The following is a 23,928-nucleotide window of genomic DNA, read 5'->3' on the forward strand; positions in this document are numbered from 1 at the left end:
GTTGTATGTTTTAAATGCAAGACGGCCATATTGGATTTTTGAAGTCAGTGTAAAATAAATTGTGGTTAAAAAACAAAACAAAACAAAATCTTTGTATTGATTTTGAAATATTATTCAGAAAACGATCAGGTTCTTTTAGTATTTACTATTTACTGAGGTTGTGGGTGCTGATAAAAAAACAAAAACAAAAACAAAACAAAAACTTTCACTTGATATAGTAACCGTGTACGTCGTTGTGTCACATAGACGATCTTCGAACAGTGTGTACAGCTGCTGCAAGTCGTGGGGGAGAGGCTGCAAGCAAGCGGACGCGTATGAGGCGAGGAAGTCCGAAGCCTGCTGTTGTCAGGCGAGCGGGATAGTCATGGATAAACCCCGAAACCCTCCGCTTTAGCCCCAGCAAAGGCCGCTCCCGGAGCCGGAAGACGGGCGGAAATCTTCATACTCCTCCGCAGCACCGACGGACACGGCGGAGGGCTTCCTCCGGTTCCTCCCCGCTGGAAGAAATGTGGCTGAACCCGGAGGAAGTTCTGCTGAAAAACGCTCTGAAGCTCTGGGTGACCGTAAGGAGCAACGACTTCTTCCTGCTGCAGAAGAGGAGAGGCCACGGAGAGCACACAAATAAGATAACAGGTAAACAAACACACACACAAAAAGCCCATAAGAAGCAACAGAAGGGGAGCAGGCTCGTGTTGTAGGGTGGGCACGCGCTTTACAGAGGGGGTGGAGGCCGGAGGGAAGCAGGTGAGAAACAATAAAAGTGGAAGGAAGGCTTACAGGTAGACTATCGGTAATCTCGGGGCGTGTGGTTCACGCACTACACAGTTTACAGCGATTATTAAAATCAAAGTCCAGCAAAGCTCGGAGGATTATCTTCTGCTCTGGAGCTGACCTCTTGACAACAGGTAACAGCTTAATGCATAACCTAGCTGTGTCCACGTTGGTCCTTGGCCCTAAGGCCAGGAAAGTTTTTAACCAGACGTGTTTTGCTCTCCTACTCTGTTGAAATGGCCCAAAACAAGAAGTCTGGTCAAAACACACGAAAGAGGACTTAGAAATGTGTCCTTATGCACGTCAAAGTTGCAACACCAAAAGGAGAAGTCCCCGAAGCACCTGCTTAAACGGGTTTTTCTACTGTTGCCTATTTACATCATCATTTAGATGAGCATCAGCATGCCTGCCATGCTTCTGATTTAATTATTTTGCTTTCCTTGAGTAAGGAGTCATCCCCACATTCCTTGAATTATTGACCAATGGAGCAAAGCTGAACCCTCATCCAGTGATCCAGTTTAAAGTTTCTGTCCATTGAAGGGACAGGGGCTCAAACAAAATCAGAGATTCAAAAATTAACACAATATAGAGTACAATAATGCCACAAACATCAGGACTTTTTTTTTTGCATTTTAATCTCTATACTTTTAAACGAGTCATTTTATGCAACTAAGAGACATTTTTGCTCGTTCTTCTTATCAGAATACTTCCAGTTCAGTTAGAATGGTTGAGGAGTGTTTGTGAAAACCAATATTTCTAATTCTGCCACTGAGTTTTTTATTTTTTATTTTGTTCAATTTCGGCCTTTGACTGGGCCCTTTTAACCATTTCATTGCATTTTCTCCCCGTAGGTTTAGGCTTGTTGTCTTCCTGAAATCTCCAAACACACAAGACACTTTTCAGATTTTTTTGTTGTTGTTTTTTTGCTAGTGAAAAATGTATAATTCATGTCTAATTTTCCTTTTACTTCAAAAGTATGTGCTGCTTTTTGTTGTTGCTCTGTCACTTAAAATTCCAATAAAATACATTAAAGCCTTTTTGGTGATGTGAAAAGTTCAAGGAGTTTGCAAGGCAAGGGCAAACTATGAGTTAACAACAATAACGTCCAGACACACTGTCTTTACTGGAACTTCTTTGTGGCTTCGGTGAAAAATCCCCCTTGGAAACTGACTTCCAGCTGTAATTCACTATCAGACAATAACAGGGTTTGGGAGTTTTTCTGACACTTTGCTGTACGGGGCTGAAAACGTTGCTTTCCTTAAACCAGGTGTTGGTTACAGATGCAGCCTGTCCATCTGCGCGTCACAATGCGGCCTGTTTGCCGCTTCCTCTAACTGGTTTCCTTTCTCTAATTGGTTTCTGTGCATCAGGGCTGAACTGACTCCCTGGAAGTTGGTCCCTACAGTCATATGAGCGGCACACACACTTCACACACTGCCTTCTTTATGTGCCATCTTCCTCCTTCTGCAAAATCCCATTTGGAGCTTCTTTTTCTCTCTCTCTCTCTCTCTCTCTCTCTCTCTCTCTCTCTCTCTCTCTCATAAAACAGAATAGTGGGAACTTCCTGGTTGGGCTTCACTAAATATGTGTTTGTTCCTGTTGTTCCCATGGCAAAAAGGGTGAAAGGTCAAGTCCTGATGTCTTGTTGTTCAGGATTAACTATTTCATTGTCCTCTGCTTTGGTTTTCCCGTTCCAGTAGCAAACAAGGAAACCTACTGTACAGAGTATGAAATGAGCGTATTTAAAAAAAAAAAAAAACTTTTAGTTTTCCATTAATTCTTACATTAAAATCTCACATTTCAGAGGATTTTATTTGATGAAAGCAAAATAATGTATTATTGACAAGAGGAAGGAACATCCTACAGTCTTAAAGTTTTTGAAAAAAAAAAGTTTTCACTGTATGTGCTTAGCTGCTTTTTACTCTTCCTCTGATTAAATCCCAGTGCAACCAATTTCTTTAGAAATCACTTTTTTTATTTTTTAATAGCCCACCTTTGTTGTGGTGTTTAATCTTAGTATGAATCCAGTGTCTCTGTGAAGGCCTCTGAGGTTTGGTAGAGTATTAGTGAAGCTAAAAGCAGAGTTGGATAATAAAACAATTTGGGAAAACCTGTTGTCAGGGCGACACTCTCAAGAAAACTTGCTAAGTCCAGTGGTTGGGTGCCATTGCAGTCATTCATCCAGCAGCCCGTCGTGTTTTTGAGTTAAAAAATGTTCAAAGTTGACGGGAAATTTGAAAATATCACTTGATAATCATGTGTTATTGAAAGATTGGAACATTAACACCTGAACACCAACTATAAAGTCTTGAAAAAATGCAAACATTAAAAAAAAAACTTAAATACATAAGCAATGCTTAGCCTAGAAGTAAAGCCTGGTGGCCCGCCAGGCTTATAATACACTGGGGGAAACCCTGGCTCTGCTGTAATATTTCCAAAATAAAGTAATAATTTTATGACTTTATTCCGAATAAAAAGTCCTATTATGACTTTATTCTACTAATACAACTTTATTTTCGTAATTTACTTAATTTTTTTTTTTTTAGTGTGGCCCTAATTATACCAAACAAACAGCAATAGAATGGGTGAGATTATTATCAGGAAATAAATTTACTTAAGCTTTTTAACGAAGCTTGAAAAAACATGAATGTTTTTACTGGTCTTTTCTGTCCAACGTATGAACACGTTTGATCTGTTTTACAGAGAAGATTGGAGAAGAATTTCAGTTTCTAGATCTGCGACACTGGTTGAAATGTAGGCGCGTTTCTCTCTCAAAGCTGTGAAAACAAACCTCGGGCCCCTGCATCACACCAACACATTCAGCAGGGCTGCTGAGAGGAGCTGGGAAGCGAAACATCTGCAGCCTTTCAGCCTGTTGATCTCATACAACTCCCCTCTTTTCCCCCCTTAAAGTCAAGGGTACTCCATCTTGTCTAATTCTCAGATACAATGCAGACAAATTAAAGCTTATATTTAGCTTCTTAGAGACGCGATAGTTGACGTTCGGGTTTCAGTCGTCACAGCGGCGCGTTCAGGCGGCGGTCGGTGCGTGCAGATGGGTTTCCTTCTTTCAGCAGAGTAAAAGCTTTTCTGGGGTTGTGGTGGCAAACAGATGGTTTCGTGTTGCCAGGCTGCTGGTCTCTGCAGCTTCAGAAACTGAAGTTGGGCTTTAAATTTGCCTGAGAGCCTTAAGTACCTGCTGGCAAAGACTTCTGCAAACTTTGCTTAAACTGTGGTACTTGGTTAAAGTTTCTTGTTGTAGATTTCTGCACTCAGCTTTCAACATCTCCTGATGTCCGATCTGTTCCTGTTCTGTCTAGATGTTTCAGTTTTAATTTGTTCGTTCACCAGACCATATGAGGGGGTGGAAATAGCAAAGATGGAGATCTGCTCACCTTCATCGTGTGCCGTCATCAGAGCTTTGAAATGCAGCTGCTGCATTCTGGGTACAACTCAGACGGCTCAAAAGGCTCGGAGATTAAAGTTGAGCTGGACTGGGGCTTAAAACGTAGCACTGTGGTTTGTTTCAGAGACCGCTAAGGGTTTGAAGCAAACCTGAGCACAGAGACGGCCTCTTATGTTGGAGTTTGTTGGTTTAAACCATAGTAACACTTCACTGCTGACTGAAGTGTGACCTTGGTGTAGAAAGAGACCTGCAGTAAAGACAGACACTAAAGTGTTTACAGCTCGATCCAACGATGCTGAGACATCATGCAGTCACAGCGCTTGAGTTTTTGTTTTTTGTTTGTTTTTTGTTTGACATTTGTCCATTTTATTTGGATTATATGTAATAGAAAGCCTGGGTTGCAGGTAATTATGAAGTGGAGGGAAATGTTGCTGAATTTACATGCTTTTTTTTTTTTTTTACAAATGCAAATCTGAAAACTACAGCATGCATTTGCATTCACCCCTTCTGAGTCAAAACGAAGTGGCATGTTTTTCTGCAAGTCTTTCAGCATGTCTCTGACAGCTTTGTACGACTAGAGGAAACCACTTTACCTTTTTTATTTTTTATTTTTTGTAAAATAGCCCCGTTAGACTGGACAGAGAGGATTTGTGAACATGAAGGTCAGATTTAGGTCTGCGCTGTTCTAAAACCTAAACACTTTGCTCTAAGCGGTGATGCCATGTTCATCTCCATCCATCTTTTTATCAACTCTGACCAGGTACTCTGTTTTTGCGGAAGAATAACACGCACTACTTTTTTTCTTAACATGCTTAGCAATAAACTTAAGTCTAGTGGAATGACCAGAACAGTCTGGCTTTTTGTGAAAATACGAAAGGATATGTGAACGTAAAAAAGAATATCCTAAATTGTTGGGTGAATCTTTTTCTATTTTGATGTCTAGAGACAATTTTCAGCAGTTCTAGCAACAATAACTGTATGTGAGCCACGTTACCACGTCTGTTTTTGAGTTAAAGTTGCCAAATCTTTGTTGTTGTACATACTATGAAAAACAAAATATGCTTTTCCAAAGTTGTAGTCTTTGAATTGTGCATAATGTTTTTGGCAAATTTCATGCATCATCTTGTTTGATAATGCTTGAAATTTTCACCGTAAGATGTTCTTTAACAGTTTCTTTCCGCATCAGCTATTTGTCCTGGCAGACATACCGCAAAAAATCATTCCCAGGGCCACAAACGGCCCATGCGCCGCACTTTGGACACCTTTGGTTTACACCCATTTCAAAACGGCTGCAATTTCAAAAAGCTATTTTACAGAATCCGTTCCAGTCGACATTGTTTAAGATAACGGTTTTAGTGACTGATGTGATAAAAATAAAGCAGTGTAGGTTTAATATCCTCGTATTTCAATATCCTGCATCTTCTAGGTAGACAGGATGTCTGGCTCATGGACAAACTGAGGGCCAGTTTTGCAGGAGAGGAGCCTGAAACCAAAGAATCTGCCTCTCATCCTGTTTTTAGAGACCCTGGAAGCCGCCCCTAAACCTGCAGTGTGAGAGCGAATCCCTCCGCTGGAAGAGGGAGCAGTCAGTCGAGAGTGGTCGTTTCCAACCGTTTGTCGATTTAACTGCTGCGCTGCATTGATGCGTTAATGATGGTGGCCTTTTGAGGTGCTAAAGAGGCACTTTAGCCATTGATGGCTGCTTTTGTAAGCGAACCGTTTCTATTCGCCTGAAAATTCAGAGCCATGAAACTGTTTAAATTAGTTTTTGCGGGGGAAGTTTAATCTTCTGAGCATCTGTTGAAGCAGATGACCTAAAGGTTTCTTTTCACTGAATCCGACTTTTATTAGGAGAAGCTACTAAACAATTAGAACCTATTAACCAACATGGGTTCGGTCTTCATTTAGCAAATGTATTTACTTTACAAATCCATGACAAACATGAATTAGCTCATTTTTACAAATATTTTTTTTATCCATAACAAGCTTCGAAAATCATAAAATCAACAGTTGACACGAGCGGCATTTCCATCAGCATGCGTCTGTACTGTTATTTAGAACAGAAATCAGATGCTTTGTTTTCTTGCATTGGTTAATATCTGGTGTGGGAAACGGTCATCATAACTCGACATTTCTGGTGACTATGAATCTGATCTCTGCACCAGATTGGAGACATTTTTAGCATGTTCATCCTTACAGCAAAGCTTAATCTCTAGTCGTTTCCTCATTTGAAATTCTTGCTTCTTCTGCATTTTTATTGAACAGGTTCATGAGCAGACGTTGAGAGCGCCTTCATTTTGTTCTTTTTTTTGTTGTTTAGCTTTTTATAACCGGTTGTCTCATGCATTTTGTGCAAATTTGTGCATAAATATTCTTATTTGATTAGATTTAGTAAAGTAATATTAATTTTTGCTGCTCCGTTCTTCATAGAGGACCACTGGAAGTATAACAAGCTTATATTAGTTGGGCTATTTGCTAATGTAACAATCTCACTACCAGTTGCTCAACATGCCACAATTGACTCAGTCATGGATGACACTATTTAGTTTCCACATCACGACTGCTTGCATTTTTATAAGGAGAAATATTCTCAAAAGCTCAATTTTCTTCAAGGGAAAAGTGAGACTCTGGTTGTGTGCAGCAATAGATGTGGGAGGGACAATCCTGTATTACTTTTTGCTCCTAATACCTGGAGAATATTCTGGTTCGTCCAGCTCTTTCTGCTGACTCATCGACTGTAGGCCGTGACAAAAGTTTAGCAGGTCCAAAACCACAACTTCATAAAACTTTATTTGGCTCTTTAACAGAAAAACATGGGCTTAAATTCATTATTTAAATTTTTTCCTCAATGAAAGATCAGTTTGTTGGTGTTTACTTTGTATGAGTTGCCTGTTACATGTTACATGAATGAGTTTTTAATATGAATATCAAAATGAACATCACATCCTACTGAGATCTTCCTCTGGAATCCAGGACTTAATTTCTTCTTCTTGTGATGTCTGCAGGTCTCCTGGTCGGGGCGCTGGACACGGTGCTGGACTCCAATGCCAGGGTCACACCGTTCCGCATCCTGCTGCAGGTTCCCAACTCCCAAGTCAGCTGGGTCATCGCCAGCGGTGAGTAGAACCAGAATTTTCTTACCATTTCCCGTCTGTTAGCTTCTAGCACGGTGCAAAAACATTTGACATGTTTTTCTGCCGCTTCATCCAACAGGAGCCGCCATAGAGGAGGTGAACAAGCACTGGGACTGGCTGGTCCACAACTTGCTCCAGTCTTTGTCTGTGTTTGAGAACAAAGAGGATGCTGCCAGCTTTGTCAAGGGAAAAGTCAAGGTGTGAACCACGCCCATGTTTGTATAAAAAAAAAACAACGCTCAAAGTGTGAGCTTCAGGTAACGAGCACAGGTGATGTCCGGTGCAGGGCCTCATCGCAGAGGAGGTTCGGGGGCGTCAGGCCGCCCAGGAGGAGGATCCAGAGAAGTTCAGAGAGGCCCTTCTGAAGTTTGAGCTGCACTTCGGCCTCCCTTCGTCAGAGAAGCTGGTGACCTACTACTCCTGCTGCTGCTGGAAGGGCCGGGTGCCTCGACAGGGCTTCCTCTACCTCAGCGTCAACCACATGGCCTTCTACTCGTTCCTGCTGGGAAAAGAAGGTATGAGCACCAAACGGATGCGTTCACACCAGCCCTGTTTAGTCGTCTTTAGTCAAACTCTAGTTCGTTTACTTAGAAAGACTGGAGCACCTTTTCAATCGACTGAAAAAAGGGAACTCTGGTATACCTACAAACCTCGGTCTCGGTCTGGTTGAAGTGAACAATGGCACGATTCGAATGAACATGCGAATGCAAGTGGACTGGAGACCACTCCAAAAACATTAAGTAGACTACAGCATAGGGCATTCTGGGTAAATACAATCAAAACAACATGAGAGTCTAGCGCAGGGGTGGGCAACTCCAGGCCTCGAGGGCAACTTTTAGATGTGTCTCAACTTCAACACACCTGAGTCAAATAATGAGGTCGTTAGCAGGACTCAGAGAGAACCTGACTGCACTGACGAGGTGATTCAGCTGTTGGATTCAAGTGTGTTGGATCAGGAGACATCTACCTCTAGCGTAGAGGTAGCGAGGACCAGGATTGCCCACCCCTGGTCTAGCGCTAACGGGAGAAATGATTTGTGGTCTTTTACCAACAACAGAATAGAAATCCTGCCACTGCTAAAATCTGATGCTGCTCCGTTTTTGTTTTTATTTCACAAAGAAGGAAGTTATTCTCACTGCCTTCTTCAAAGGTTCTTGGAGCAGCGCCACCACAGGCGAGGAGGGGAACAAGTTTTTCAGAAGCTTTTGTTTGTTTGACCAAGTGCAGGGTAAAAGTCTCGGCAGCTGAAAAAATGACAGATTGCAATTTTATTTACCGAATTATTGTGTGAAAAACCCTTTCTCCCAAGGGTTCAGTCGGAGCAAAAAAAGTCTAAATATTCTATTAATGTTAACGGAGCTGCTTGACCCGATGCTCGTCTGCCTTCCCCAGTGAAGTTTGTGATTCCCTGGGCGGAGGTGACGCGGCTGGAGCGGGTCTCCACCGCTCTGATGACCGAAGCCATCCGGGTCACCACCCGAAAGCGGCAGAGGGAGTTCTCCATGTTCCTCAACCTGGACGAGGCCTTCGGGGTCATGGGTCAGCTGGCTGACATTACCCTCAGGCGGCTGTTGGACAGCGTGGGCCTGGAGCTGGACCGAGTGCTGCAGCAGACGGCACGCATCACCAAGAGGTCAGGGCTGCTGCAGCGTTTTTGTTTAAGAAGCTTCTGGAACGACTGACGCAAAAATAAAAAAAGATTTAGAAGTTTAATGGCAGAGTCTAGTCTAATACCAAAAACATTCAATAATTTTCTTCTTTTATTGGTTTAAAATATTTTTGCATCAGTTATGTGTTCAAAATATCAAGCAAAAGTCTGATGCCTCTCAACTAAAACCTGCACACAATCTAATGAATCCACCAGGGAAAATTGAACAAATGACTTTTGAAGCAAGTTGTTATTATTAGGGTTTAATGGTTTCTATTTCAGCATGAGATCAAAACTGAAAGAAGGAAGAAGGAAAAAAAATAAACCGGTTGCACACACTGACCACAAAGACGCCAAACTGGAAGAAAACAGGAACTAGGAAATTAACATGCTGCAAAAAAAGATAACGGTGAGATGGATACATATTGCACTTGTACATAATTAGCAATTTTTATATTTTATTATTCCAAATTGCAATTAATCTTTTTTTTTATGAAACTATAAAAAAATAACTTGAGTCACTAAAGGTACATTTCTTTCAATTTTTTTGACTTTTTTTTTTCTTTTCCTTGCACAAGCGTAATCTTAATCATCAGCCTTTCAGAACGTGACTTTTTAACACATAAGTTTTCATTTGTACCCTAAACTCAAAGACAAGAAAAAATTCACCCAAAACATGGAAACGCACTGCATTACTAAGATTGAAAATGTGAGAAATTCAGAGATCAAAACATTTTGATTTGATAAGATGATGATACTTTCAGGAAGTTTCATAATCTAAAAGCAGTTCAGACACTTCCGACACAGTGGAAGCACTCTGAAGGGCCATAACCTCTGCTGACATTGAATCAAGAAGCTTCCTGTATTTTAGAGTCAATAAAGAGACTGGCTTTATAAAAAAGTGACACGAAGGCTGAAAAAGTGTTTGAAGAGCAGAAAGCAATGTCAAACTAAATGTGACTTTAATAGATTTAATGGTGTGTGGAAAAATAAAACTAAACTTTTTACAAGATTGAATGGGACGACTGCTCTAGTGGATATCACAAAAATAAAACTACAAAAAATAAAGATTATGTATAAAAATGTTGCTGAGACTTTTAAGGTGACGTCGTGCTTCGGAAACATACTAAAAGTAGACCACAAACGTCTTTATATTTTGTTTAATTGCAACAATAAAAAAGCTCAAGCTCCATCAGATAGAAAGGGGAGCATCTGTTACAGATTCTCAATAAGATTTAGGTTTGAACTTTGACTGGGCCACCATCCTGATTGGAAGGTAAAGCTCGTTTTCTTCCAGCATCATATAGTCTGTATCTCCATCCACCTCCCCTTTAAATACTTTAATCACAGACATTCAATTTTGCAGTAAGTCTGTCGTAATTTATTTTTCTTGCGGGACTTTTCTGTCAGGTAAAAATTTCAATCCGACTCAAACATTTTTATTCTGTTCTGTGACTCGATGATGATGATGCTACCGCTAACTAGCTCCTAATGAACACTTGCTAGCTAACTTTTGGTGTCTAAAATTTGCAAGGGTAAATTATTGCCAGCTGGCCGAATGATATTCACCATTGCCACCGGCTAACTTCAAACAATACGACAAAATAAAATATGAAATTTTCTTTTGTACACTTCTGTTGGGACACAGGTCTTAAATTTCATTCACAGTGGTCTTAAAAAAGTGTATCCCCTTTATTTCCAAAATCACAAAACTTTTAATCTGATCTAATTCTCAGGTTCACCTGTCTGTGACCGTCTTCTCCTCTCCTTCAGAATCTTGGAGGAACAGGCAATCAGACAGTACGTCTTGGCCTTGTACCGACTCCCGCGCTCGGAGAAGCTGTACGAGGTGGCGCCGTGCTCGGTGTGGACGCCGCACAGCCGCTCCCACACGGCCGGGACGCTCTACACCACCGACAGCTATCTGTGTTTCTCCAGCAGAGAGGAGGGCAGCTGCACTCTGCTCATCCCGCTCTCTGAGGTACCGAACATGTCGTCGTCTTCTTCTGTATGTAGATTGTTGGACAAACCTGACCAAATAATTACTGTACGATGTTCTTACAGAAGAAAAGCCAGCTTTTAATCAACACACAGTTTTTTGTTATTACAAAGTGCAAGGCTTGAAAAGATGCGGAAATCATTTTTATTGTTTATATGTACAGTTTATCTTAGCCAGTCTGCCTTTTTGTCAAGCTTTAATTGACCTATACTGGTATTATCCCATTCCAACTTCTCTTTAACAACTATAAGCAGGGGTGAAAGTAGTTTTAAATTCTTGGTGGTACTATGATCAAAAAAAAAATAAAATAAAATAAAAAAAAAAAATATATATATATATATATATATATATATATATATATATATATATATATATATATATATTTGAGTTTCCAGTTGATCGATGGGCTGTTTCCGGCCATCATCTGCTCATCTACAAGTTGAGGCTTTAAAATGTGAACACCTTCATGTGACTCCATTCGAACTGAATCAGTATAGAGGAATGCTTTTCTGGTTTTGTATGATTTCCTTTGTTCATGCTCATCTCCATTGAAGCCTGTGAAGTTTTCATTTCTTCCCGACTGCTGCACCTCTGTGGGCAGAGAAACTTTTTATCTAAACAAAACCTTGTTAATGTGAGCAGTTTATTTTCAGGAGACTTTGTGTTTACTTTGCCGAGTGCTGGTTAAAGAGTAACACGCAGGTCCTTCATGTGGTTGGCAATGTTTGCCAACTCACACCTGCCACGTTTTCACAGAAGGTTTATGAGTTAAATTATCTGATTGAGCTCTAAGAGGAAACGGTGTCGGTGGATTTAGTTTAAGTAAAACTTAGTTAAACATTTCCCATCAGCCTTGGAGCTTCCAAATAGTTTTTTTCAAATAGATTATGCTTGTGACTCTCCACATGCTATTGAGTACATTGTAGCTTACTTTAGCACTGATACTAATTTTTTGCATCAGCTGGTTTCCAACGGATGGGCACAGTTTGGCATGCCCCATTTAAATTTATTCAGAAATTTTCCAGTTTTATTTATTGTTTAGTTTATTTTGGATATTTAAAATATAGGGGGGAAGACATGCGGCAAAGGTCGCCAGGCTGGGAATCGAGCCGGCGACAGCCGCAAGGAGGACTAAGGCCTCCATCTGTGGTTTGTGCTTAACCCCTGCGCCACCACAGCACACCCTATTTTAATTATTTTTAAGGAAAAAGTATAAGGATGAGCTCATTTAGTTTTAGCTGAAGTGCTGAAACTAAATGAGCTCTTCATTAGTGCTCAATTTAGTTTCAGTTCTTCAAACGACGTGCGCTCTTCTATCGCACGTTGTTAGAAGAGCTGTTATATTAGGATTTATTTTTATTTCTTGAATTATAATCAAATCCTCTGTAGGATTTTAAACAGCAATATTGATCTCTTTAAAATGCTAATAAGTTTTATACATCAGTTGGGTTCATGTAACTAAGAACAAGTTTTGCACATAAAGGCAGGAAGAAATCTGCTGTTTTAGGTTCCATGTGGAGAAATTGATCCCATTTTCTTTCATTCCCCCCCCCAACCAGGTTTTGTCCATAGAAAAAGCAGAGAGCACCAGCTCCCTTCCCAACCCGGTCATTGTGAGCATGCGGACCAAAAAGGCCTTCCAGCTGATCGACCTGCAGGACCGCGACGACCTGGTGGAGAGCATGAACTCCAGACTGCGCGCGCTGCAGTGGAAACACTCTGTGTTTCGCAGCAGGAAGGACAGCAGAAGGAGTGTGGTGAGAATGTCAGCAAAACCGTTTCACCGTTTTGTGATTTACTTTCCCTTTAATTATTTCACGTCGGAGCTTTTCGCACAGCGTTCCAAGCTACACATTTGGATCTCGTCGTTGCTGCATTTCTACCTCCGTTTATCTAAAAGTGCACATATCAGCAATACTTTGAGAGCATATAGATGTATTTAATGTAGCTTTAGATCTGAGATTTTAATTGAAACACAGCAGCAGTAGTTAAAACCTGCTGAGAGGAAGAGGCCCTCATTATGAACCGCGTTAAACACACCAACAAAGCCACTCTGACACACTTGACATTTGCAAGAGAAGCATATGAAGTGGGATTCTTAGTTTTCGATTTAACGCTGTAAATTGTGCTTCTCTTGCTCAAATATTTCACAATCAAGAAACAGTTTTTTTTTTAATCTCAGATATTCTCTGCTCCCTCTCAAACGTTTGTTCCTGTGCTCAGATTGTATAAATATATTTTGCTGCCATTTAATTCTTCTTCTCATGCTTTAATTTTCTTAGCGGGCATAAAATGTGAGATTTCACATCTCTATTTTTGCTCTTGCAGATTGTCCCTGTTCCCTCTTGTGAAGTTGTAAATCTACCTGACAACAGTTGCAGAAAATACAATGTATGACTTTAGCATCACTCCTGACTTTGGGGCATTTGTGCCATGTTCATGGAGAGATTCTCATGTAGCGAGATCAGACCCTTTTTGAGGTTCGAGCAGCAAGAAGAGCAGGATTGAATATCAGCAGAAGATATTTCTGCAGGAGGCATTCAGTCTGAAACACAGTCCTGAGAGACGGCACAGCATGCCTATAACACGGAAGACATAGGAGTATAATATCTAAGAGCTTTTAACTTGAAAATGCACAATCTAAAGTAAAAATCCCTGTATCCTGCTTTCTCTTTAAATTTGTGAATTGCCATTAAGCAACAAAAGCCTCGTTAACTTAAGATTCCACAAAAGTGCACATAGAAGCAGACCTGAAAGTTCAGACGGGCGTTTCATAGGATATGAAAGTGTTGGATGAATCAGCACCGGTGTTGAGATGCGTTGTGCGGTTGAAGCAGGACGATACTTGATAGCAGGTTCATGAGGACGGACCGCAGCGAGGTTTCAGAAATATTTTTAGGTAAAGTAAAAATTTAATCTTTTTTTTAATCAAGCATTTTACAAATCTCAAAGAATCTGTAAGTAGTGAAGAATAAGAGTCCAAGTGAAAAAAAACATTTTTTCCACATGTGGCATATTTTAGCTGATTATTAGATGCTTGAAATCACCAAAAAAAAACAAACAAAAAAAAACAATCAAATGTTGCCACAGGACATGACTCGTTACCACAGGAGTTCCACACAGTTGAGTACTCGGACCGCTTCTCTTTCCCATAAACTCTACATCATGTCACTTTACCACATCATCTGATCACACGTCTTCTCATAGCAGCGATACGCTGACAGCATCCAGCGGCCAAATACACGAACATAAACGAGACAGACTTTGCTCTGGCAATTTTAATATTCTAATGTCTCACACAACCAGAGACTAAATTGAAAATTTCCTTGAGATGTCAAATACTAAGATACTTTTGTGAGCAAACACAAAAGATAGTTTTTGATACAGATGCAGGCAGCTTGTTGAGCTATAAATATATCTTCTACATTCCACTATTGGACAAATTAATCAGAATGTCAAGTCAAGATATCAGAAAAGAAAAGATGTTCAGATTAAAAATGTTCGAGACGTCGTTTTAGTTTTGCCTGGTTTTTACTTTCAAGATATTTGCAATTTAATTTGCACTAGTCGACTTTTATCTCCCATCTTAAAATAGATTTTATATGTTTTTAATATTGACGTCATTAAAGATGTCTTCAATTAGAATTATGACTGTCAAAACAAAAACTAGCTCTTTGGTCAGTTATAATTTAGTTAATTGTTGATGTCTGAAATGTATGCTTCAGAAATGTTTTGTAGATATCTTAAATTAATATCTGACTTCACTTAAAGTAGCCAGAATTTAATTGTAGATATTGCGTATATCTCTAATAATTCATTGGTATTTTATGCTAAAATGGCCTCCATACAGGTGCTGCCATGTGATTGGCCGGTTCACCATCCGGGTCTAACCGAACTCTACCTGATAGAGAACTACTTTGATTTTATATATATTTTATGATGGTTTTGTTGCAGTAAAGCTTCTGTTTAGAGGAAGCAAACTGTTTTATGGAGACGTAATTTAGAACATTTAGAACGCAGGTTTCTGCTTTTGAAGCAGTTTTTCTCCGTTTCACATCATCACTTCCTGTCTGACTGCGAGGCGGCTGGTTTGCTCCTTATGACTGGGATTTCTTCTTTCAGCTTGGTTTGCTTTTATTTACCTCTGTTAATTTCAAAATTGAGAACCTGTCGACAACAGCTGCTCTCTGAAATGAACGCCTAAAATTCAATGGCGCTGACACAACTCAAACGTAACATCTCCACTGCCTCCCTCAGTCCTCCCCGACTCCCTATTACACCTTCTACTATGACACCGGCCTCTCGGACGAGGAGGAGGTGGAGGAGCAGGTCCTCCGCAACACCGTCAACAGCGAAGCTCTCATGACGGCCTTCCACCAGAGCCGGCCGGGAGACAACGGCAACAAGGTGAGAAGAAGAAGAAGAAAATCTCTCTGTGATTCCCCGCTGTCCCTTAAATCAGCGTTTCTTAAAAACTCCATTTGTTTGTAAGAATGTTGGTTTGTTTCTGTCAGAGCATGGAGCCCGTGAAGGAGCGGCTGTGGGACGACCATTTCACGGAGTTTGGCCGCGGCGTTCACATGTTTCGCACCGAGAAGATCCAGAAGCTGGTCGCCATGGGGATCCCAGAGTCGCTGCGAGGGGAGCTGTGGATGACGTTTTCTGGTAAGAGGAGGCCGAAGAAGAGCTGGAGGGAAGGATGTGGACTTTAAAGGTTTAATGTTGATACTCGGCAACCTAAAAAGTATTTACACATCTGTTAAAATAAATCAAGTTTTCATTTTTGTAGCATCTAGAGCGCCAACAAATTACTTTAGTCATCAGCTATTCTCACGATTATTCGCACGATTGATATGTTTAAATTTCTGTAGATTTTTTATTTAACCAAATCAACTAAACTAAATAAGTAATTAAGTTCCTTTTTCAAATAAGAAAAATAAACATTTTATTGCCTAAAATGCTGTACTTTAGCGTTCTCTTGGTGAATTTGAACTGGGTGAAGCTAAAACTTTGCCTCACGAGGAGATTTGGGTTGAACATTTTACAGATAAATGTTATCTTAAATGCAAAATGTGTATAATTTTTGTGCACTTTTGGATTGACTTATGCTCCTTATTAATCAATTACTAAATTAGTTGATAGTCGAATAATCACGATTAATTCAACTGGTTGTTTCAGCCCCAGTAGCATCAGCTGATGATGAAACATCTGGAAAATACTAAAACGTTTATTACATTTATTAGTTTTCCGAATTGCGATGTCCAAACTTGTTTCTGTGTTCTGGATCATTATTTTGCTCAACAATCCAGTGATGACTTATTTTCAGTCTTTTTGTGGAGTCTACTAGTTTTTATTTAAAATCTACCTGCATTTCAAAGTTTAATTGACACTTTGCGTGTGCTGTGTCACAGCTCATTTATACCCCAGGAAAACGATGTACTGCAGCTTTTAGGTTCCTAGATGAAACTGAAATCGAATTGCAACATTTTCAGTACAACTGCAAAAATAAATCTGAATTTATTGCAAGAATTTATTTTTTAAACATCACCAGATGGATCTGTGGGGCGAGGAAGATTTTGAGGACACTGCACATTTTGGAAAAAACATTTGCTTGTTTCGGCCTGCAAATGTTTTTCCTGCAGAGTTTGAGCTCTTCAATAAAGTTTCATGTCACTAAAACCACTTTATAATGACTGGGTTTGCATACAGAGAGAAGTGCAGATGGAGATGGGTTCTTACCTTCACATCCTCTTCTTTCCTTCAGATTCAGAGCCCATGGCACCTTTCCAACTAGATCTGAAGTCGGCAGGTTCATTTTGTCCTGTGGTCACTTCCTATGTTCAGTCACACTTCCTCGTATTGAAACAGCCTCAGCCAGCAGTGAAGGAGAACTGGTTAAAAAAAACCTGAAACTGAGTAGAAGATGTACCTGTCATGCAAAATTTTCATTGAATATTTCCTCTTACACCAAATCAAAGTGTGAAAAGTTTTCAAGGAAAAGATTAAGTTTTGTTTCCAAAATTGTAACTTTTAAACAGTATCTGCTGTTAGCTGAGGAACAGGCATCAATGTTTCTGTAATTTTCCAAATGTGGGAATACTGAGGCGGGTAAAGAGTAACGGTGTGACGTCACCAAAATCTGCCCTGTCCTGATTGTCTGGCCCGCCTTATAAAGCTGAAGCGGTGAATTCTTCATTGTTTTTCACTTTTTCAGTTCAGAAGCCAAAACATGCGTGTCTGAAACCGCGCCATATTCATCGCTCGCTTCCTTTGGCGGTGCAGCGAAGCTTGTCGTGACCTCAGCGTAGTGAGAGCTGTTTTCTCGTCTCCCCGTCTGTTTCTGTGCAGATGCGTGCTCCGAGCTGGACTCCCACCAGGGCTACTACGCCGGCCTGGTGCAGAAGTCGATGGGCCACAGCAACCTGGCTACGGATGAGATCGAGCGTGACCTGCACCGCTCGCTGCCGGACCACCCGGCCTTCCAAAACCCCACCGGCATCGCCGCGCTCAGGCGAGTCCTCACCGCCTACGCTCACCGCAACCCGAAGATCGGATACTGTCAGGTAAAAGATGTAGACTGAGCAGTTCTTGAGCGTTGAGAGCTACGCTAAAGTCCTTATTCTCCTTGAACCTTTTCAAACGTTGATACAACAATGAATACAAAGTAGTTTCTAATTGTGGAGTGGAATTAAAAAAAGCCCGCGCATCCTTGATAAAAGTTTACATTCAAGTATGTAATACTAAAGCCTTAAAACGTCTCAAACTGAATAATTAAAATATAAGTTGGCCTTAAATACTTTAATCAGGTCTTAATTTTTGAGGTGGCAGGACTATTTAATCTCATATTCAATATGTTTTCTTTTTCTTGTGAGGCTTCTCCGTTAGCCAAACGTTTGAGTCGCATGCAGAAATATTTATTGCGTTCTGTGACTCGAAGTGGTGGTGGCTACCGCTAACTAGCTGCTAATTTACCCCTGCTATCTACCCAGCTAGCCAGCTAGATTTTTTTGTGGAAGTGTAAATTAGTTGGACGATGTTCATTTTTGCCACTGGCTCACTTCTGTTCCAAGCCCGTTCAAGGTTTCATTCGTTCTGCACAAAAAACTTCTTCTTCTGCTACGTAAAATATGCTACTATCTATTGTACATTTCTGTTGTAATACAATGTCATTCAGAGTGATCTTAAAAAGTCTTTAATTTGAGTTGGTGAAGTTTTCTGAAGTTTTTGTAGTATTTATTTTATTTTTGGCAGATATGTTTTTCCTCGGGTCTCTGTCATGTTGAATCCAATTTCTTCCTCCAGCTTTGAGTTTTGAGTTGTCCAGTCTTGAGTAATTTCTTCTTCTTCTTCTTCCCTCGTTGTTCTCCTCCTCCTCTGTAGTCCATGAACATCCTCGCGTCCGTTCTGCTGCTATACGCCAAAGAAGAAGAAGCTTTCTGGCTGCTGGTGGCCGTTTGTGAGAGGATGCTGCCCGACTACTTTAACCGCAGGGTCATCGGTAAGCCATCTGTCTTAAACTCCTCCACCAGAGGATGTTTATTGTGTTGTGGTTTTATTTTCTAAACTCTTGCTTCCGAGACGCCAAAAACACCCAGAAAAGCTTATTTTTAGTCTTTAAACGAAGAGGCTTATTTCCTGTGTTTCACAGGCTGTTTATTTTTGACCTGCCAGGTGCTTTTGAAACAATTTCCGCTTCCTTTTAATGTCCACAGGCTCTTTTCATCTTTAAAGCAGCAATGATTGCTTTTCGAGAACCCGGCCGTGTGGCTCAGATCGGACGGAAAATAATAAGCAGGAGTCATTTTTATCCTGTTAAGTAAAAATCTAAGAGGGAAAAACAACAACAAGTTAATCTAAGTGATGAGCTGCCTGTGTAATTCATGAAATGTGTATCACTGCCTCTAAACCGCGGAGCTCATGGGGCTAATACAGAATCTGGTGCTGGACTCTGACTAACGCTGCCGGTGTTGCGCTGATGCTGCCATCTAGTGGCCAGAATTGGAAAAAAACTAAAAATGTTCGTTTCTTAAATATTATAAAACTAGAACTTTTTTATTTAGATAAAATTTCTGTGGCTTTTTTTTGTCATTTACAAATCCATTCATCAGAAAATGTTAATGTTTATTTAAGAAATACCATAGAATTTATTTATTTTCAGTTTATTTTTATTTGTTTATGGTTTAAGACGAACATGTCACATGTTATGAACAAGTTATGAATGCTTGAGTGCTGTATAATTTCAAAGATATGATATAATTTTTGTTATTTTTTTTTCCTATAATACCCAAAGATAAAAGCAAAGTGACTTTTGAGAGAAGGTCAAATAACATTATTTTTAATCTGACTACTCCTTTTCGTTAAAAAAAATGTTCATTTTAAACTGTAAATTAAATAATAATAATAACAAAATGCGTTTCCAGCCGCCAAAGTTAAAAATGCGTCACATTCACCATCTTGACTGACCGGTTCTGTAGCAGCTTCATGTTTATTTACTTATTTTAGTCACTTTTTGAAATCGTTCACGATGTGTGGCATCTGTAAGACGTCTCGTTTCGTGCCCCTACAGGAGCCCAGGTGGACCAGTCTGTGTTTGAGGAGCTGATCAGGGAGCGCCTGCCGGAGTTGGCGGAGCAGGTCCCGGACCTGTCCACGCTGTCCTCCGTCTCCCTGTCCTGGTTCCTCACCCTCTTCCTCAGCGTCCTGCCCTTCCAAAGCGCCGTCTGCGTGGTGGACTGCTTCTTCTTCCAGGGCATCAAATCCATCTTCCAGCTGGGCCTGGCCGTGCTGGACGCCAATGCCGCGCAGCTGTCCGCCTGCACCGACGATGGCCAGGCGCTCATGATCCTCACCAGGTGGGTTGATATTTCAGCTGATTGAGGTTTATTGACCGGGAGGAGGCCTCGGGGAAGACCCAGGACACGCTGGAGGGATTATGTCTCTCGGCTGGCCTGGGAACGCCTTGGGATTCCCCCAGAGGAGCTGGAAGAAGTGGCTGGGGAGAGGGAAGTCTGGGCCTCCCTTCTGAAGCTGCTGCCCCCGCGACCCGACCCCGGTTAAGCGGAAGAAAATGGATGGATGGATGGATGTTTATTGATAAATCTGGGTTTCTTTATGACTTCATGCAGGACAAAAAGGACAATAAAAAAGGGTTTTATGTTTGATTGAAGCTCCTTCATCATCATTTCCTCTGCAGTTTTCTTGATCAGGTTGGGAGTGAAGAGTCGCCTTGTGTCCCGCCGCCGCCGCCTGCCGCAGAGCAAAACAGCTGCAGCGACACCGATGCTCCCGCTATGAGACACATAAACATCACTGACCTCATCAGCGAGGCCTTGGTGGTGAGCGCAGAAAGAACGTTATACATCATGTTATTAAAGGGTTTCATCAGGGCTGGTTGAGGCCGATCGCTGATTTTTAAGATGCCTGATTCCGACCGACACCATTTTGTCAAAGTTGCTAAATGTAGGAGAAGATCTGTTTTTCATGTATCGCCCAACATTGAGAAACTCTGGGCAGATTTATTGTTGCACTTCTTTATTTTATACTTGTTCATATATTTTCTTTGAGGTCTTTGTGTTTAATGACTTTTGTATTATTTTATTAAGCTGTGCTGATCTTTAAAAATCCTTAAAATTCATTTTTGGCCAACACAATTTGTTGTTTCGTCTGAAAAGTTGCTAAACGTGACGACAAACTAAGGGTAAAATAAATTCCTTATGTTAGTGATTTTTTTTACCTCTTTTTTTGTCACTTTTACCCCTGCATTAAATAGTTTTACTGACATGCACCATGTTTACACAGTGAGACATCAGACATTTTCTTGGTGTAAAGGTTGTTTGTTCATCATCTTTTCTCCTGACAGAAATTCAGAGACCTGTCGGTGCGGCACATCGAGCGTCTTCGCTGTCTGCGCAGAGTCCGGGTTCTGCAGGCCCACGAAGACACCATCAAGGAAAACACTGTGAGCTGCTGATCTTTTCTTTTGAGTGAACATAAAACGCACATCTTTGTATCCATCCTGACATTCGTTGTGCGGTGTGTCGCCGTGCAGCTGCGCCTGGTGTCTCCGGACGTCTCCATCTCTCCTGAGAATCTGTCCGACCTGTACGACCTCTTTAAGGTATTCTCTCGTTCCTCCTCGGATTAAAATATCTTCTGATCTCTCCTGAATAAAAACAGTGGTCTCCTCTGCTCCGCCCTGCAGACGGAGCACTTTATCACTCTGTACTGGGGCGACAGCAGCTCGGCTGCGGCGGCAGAAGCCGCGGCCTGGCAGCACGGCGACTCCGGTCACTCTTTCGTGGAGCGGCAGTATCGGCTGGACCGGCCGCAGTTCAAAAGCCTCTACGGGCTGCTGGTGCCGTGGCCGTCCGGGTGCAGCCAGCACACGGACACGCTCTCCAACCGCACCTTCACCTTGCTGGCCCCGGACCGGGACAACCTGGTCACCTTCAAGGACTTCGCCAGCTGGCTGGGTGGGCGGCAGACAGCGCATCAGCTCTAGAGCCGATCGTCTGAAGACAAAGCTGCCTTCCTGACGTTTTCCTTTTTGTTCCAGACACGCTGTACTGTGAGGAGCTGAATGTGAAAATAAGGTTCCTCTACCGCCTCCACATTCCTCCAGGTGATTATTAAGCTGATGAAACAATGCGAGTTGCTGTCAGGACTGTGAGTGATGCGCTTGGCTCTTTGCATGCCTGCAGCTCTGTCAGAGAGCGAGGATGAACCGTCCCTCAGGAGCCCCCTGCTGTCCACCAACAGGCCCCTCTACGTTAACAAAGAGACTCCAGGTTCACCAACACACACGTTTCCCTCAAAGGCTCTTCAGATACCTTATGCATTCTCTTATAAACCAGGTCTGATTACATGTGCTCTTGCAGTTTCAGAAAGTGAAGAAGAAGTGAAAGACTACCAGGAGCAGCTGAAGCAGATGCTACAGGATTTGGTCAAGGAGAAGGAGAAAGACGCAGACAAACCTCTGCCGCTGATGAATCAGGTGCTGAAAGCGAGAGCTGCTTCCAGGGCATCTGCAGGTTCCAGCAGATGGCGTTTAAGACTTTTTAAGACCTTTTTTAAACTCTGGCCAACATGCCTAAGCTAGCCATGGCCTCCTGTCACAGAACGCAGTGAGGATGTCTGTGTGTGACTCAAACTTTTGCCTAGCAGAAAAGTTCAAAGAAAAAAGAAACTTGAAGTTTAAGACCTGTGATTAATGCATTTAAGGTCAAATTGGGACATTTTAAAGCCATATTTTAGACACACAAATTTAAGACTTTTTAAGGATGCGCGAGCAGCCTGTTCCTTGTTCCTTCGCTAATGTGGAAGCTAGCTGCTAGCAGAGGTGGGCAGCGTACCCAGAAATTGTAAAAGTAGCGCTATTTTAAATTATTTTTACTGAAGCAAAAGGAAAAAGTGTCTGAGAAATTACTTGAGTAAGAGCAAAAAGGTAATTGGTAAAAAAAAATTAAATAAAAAGCTACTCTAGTACCGAGTAACTGATCAAAACATAAAGCATTTAATATTTACAAATTACAGCATCACATGGAAAATATAAGGTTTTGTAGAAATTTTGGTATTTTAAAAACCAAAATGAAAATTCAGATGGAAAACAACAAAATTGGGCAAAAGGAACATTTTTCCAAATCCATTTATTCCCATATAAAGCTGAAAGTTTTCGCTGTGAAGGTAATAAAAATGTCACTACAGTAAATGTAACTTGTTGCTACGCAGTGACAAGTCACCCTGTGGTAAAATCGAACATCTGCTCTCGTTTCCCAGCGAGAGTTCATCCAGTTCTGCAAGACGCTCTACAGCATGTTCCACGGCGACCCGGAGGAGAACGACCTCTTCCAGGCCATCGCTACGGTAACCAGCCTCGTGCTGCAGATCGGCGAGGCCGGTCACCGCGAACAGACCAAAGCGTCGGAGGAGAAGCCGGCGAAACCCACGCCGTCGTCCGACGGGGCTCTGGCCCCCGACGACGAGTGGACGGTGAGCTACGCTCAGATCCTGGCCTCGCTGCTCACTGAGCAGGCGCTGGTGAACTTCTTTGAGAAGCCGGCCGACCTGACGGAAAAAATCGCACAGGCCAAACAGAACCAGTACCAGCAGCGGGCGGGTTTGCTCACGCTGCAGAAAGGGACCAGGTGACTGTGAGAAGGACGACGGTTTGTCTGCGACGTCTGATCAAGACGGAGGCCTTACCTGTACCGTGAATCCCACAGGCTTGAGCCAGAACGGCCTGCAGCTCCTCTGTGATGACGCCCGGCGGGGAAACGTTCAGGATCACCACGCTCCAGTCAGCCGCTCTCCACAACGTTTACACACTCTGACAGCGTTAATTACTTTACCTCCTTGATCACACCAACCCGCCTGCCTTATCAGAACATTTTACCAATCGATGGGACAGATAAAAAAAAAAGAAAAAGTTTTTGTATTCATTTAGTGCTTCTGTTTCTGTCATAGGAAATGTTTCCAGATGCTCTTTTTAATTAAAGACATTTTTAAAACAATTTAATTCTTTTCATTGAAGTTGAGACATTTACCGTTTATTAGGTCATTGATTCACCAAGGTGTCGGGTCATCCATGGTTCAAGCAACAATTCCAGTAAAATAAGTGGTACACAACTTTTCTACATGCCAGAAAAAACACCTTTCTGTCCTACTTTCACATGGTAATACTGGGATTGCTGCAAGTTTTTAGACAGAATCAACTTAAACAAAATTCTCGTGTTCATCGACGTGGCATTTCTGTAATACCAGAAATCGGGTGGAATCTACCAAAAAAAAAAAAATAATCTTCTTCCATAACCATTCCAGGCCTCAAACATAAATCAGAAGGTCTGTGGGATGAGCAGGATGATTAAAGGTGATTTAAATACATTTGCAAAAATGGTCAAATATTTTCAAGTTCGGAAAATGTCATAAATTGGGTCTTACTGGCAAAAGTTGTGTGTACAAATCATGAACAGGT

General features: G+C 41.5%; 1 protein-coding gene across 1 annotated transcript; it reads left to right on the top strand.

Moving 5' to 3' along the window:
• Positions 1–225: 225 nt before the first annotated feature.
• tbc1d8 (TBC1 domain family member 8) lies at positions 226–23,467 on the top strand. Its single transcript, XM_008432308.2, has 20 exons — positions 226–633; positions 7,183–7,293; positions 7,391–7,509; positions 7,598–7,826; positions 8,704–8,944; positions 10,733–10,940; positions 12,518–12,715; positions 15,216–15,365; positions 15,473–15,623; positions 17,307–17,521; positions 18,339–18,456; positions 19,525–19,810; positions 20,152–20,293; positions 20,818–20,916; positions 21,007–21,075; positions 21,160–21,430; positions 21,514–21,579; positions 21,659–21,745; positions 21,836–21,951; positions 22,734–23,467. The coding sequence occupies exons 1-20, from the start codon at positions 507–509 to the stop codon at positions 23,103–23,105; spliced, it is 3,375 nt and encodes a 1,124-aa protein (XP_008430530.1). The 5' UTR covers positions 226–506; the 3' UTR covers positions 23,106–23,467.
• The last annotated feature ends 461 nt before the right edge of the window (positions 23,468–23,928 follow it).

This window comes from Poecilia reticulata, chromosome 2 (genome assembly GCF_904066995.2).
Source record: "Poecilia reticulata chromosome 2, P_reticulata-male-v2, whole genome shotgun sequence".
NCBI classification, from domain to species: Eukaryota; Metazoa; Chordata; class Actinopteri; order Cyprinodontiformes; family Poeciliidae; genus Poecilia; species Poecilia reticulata.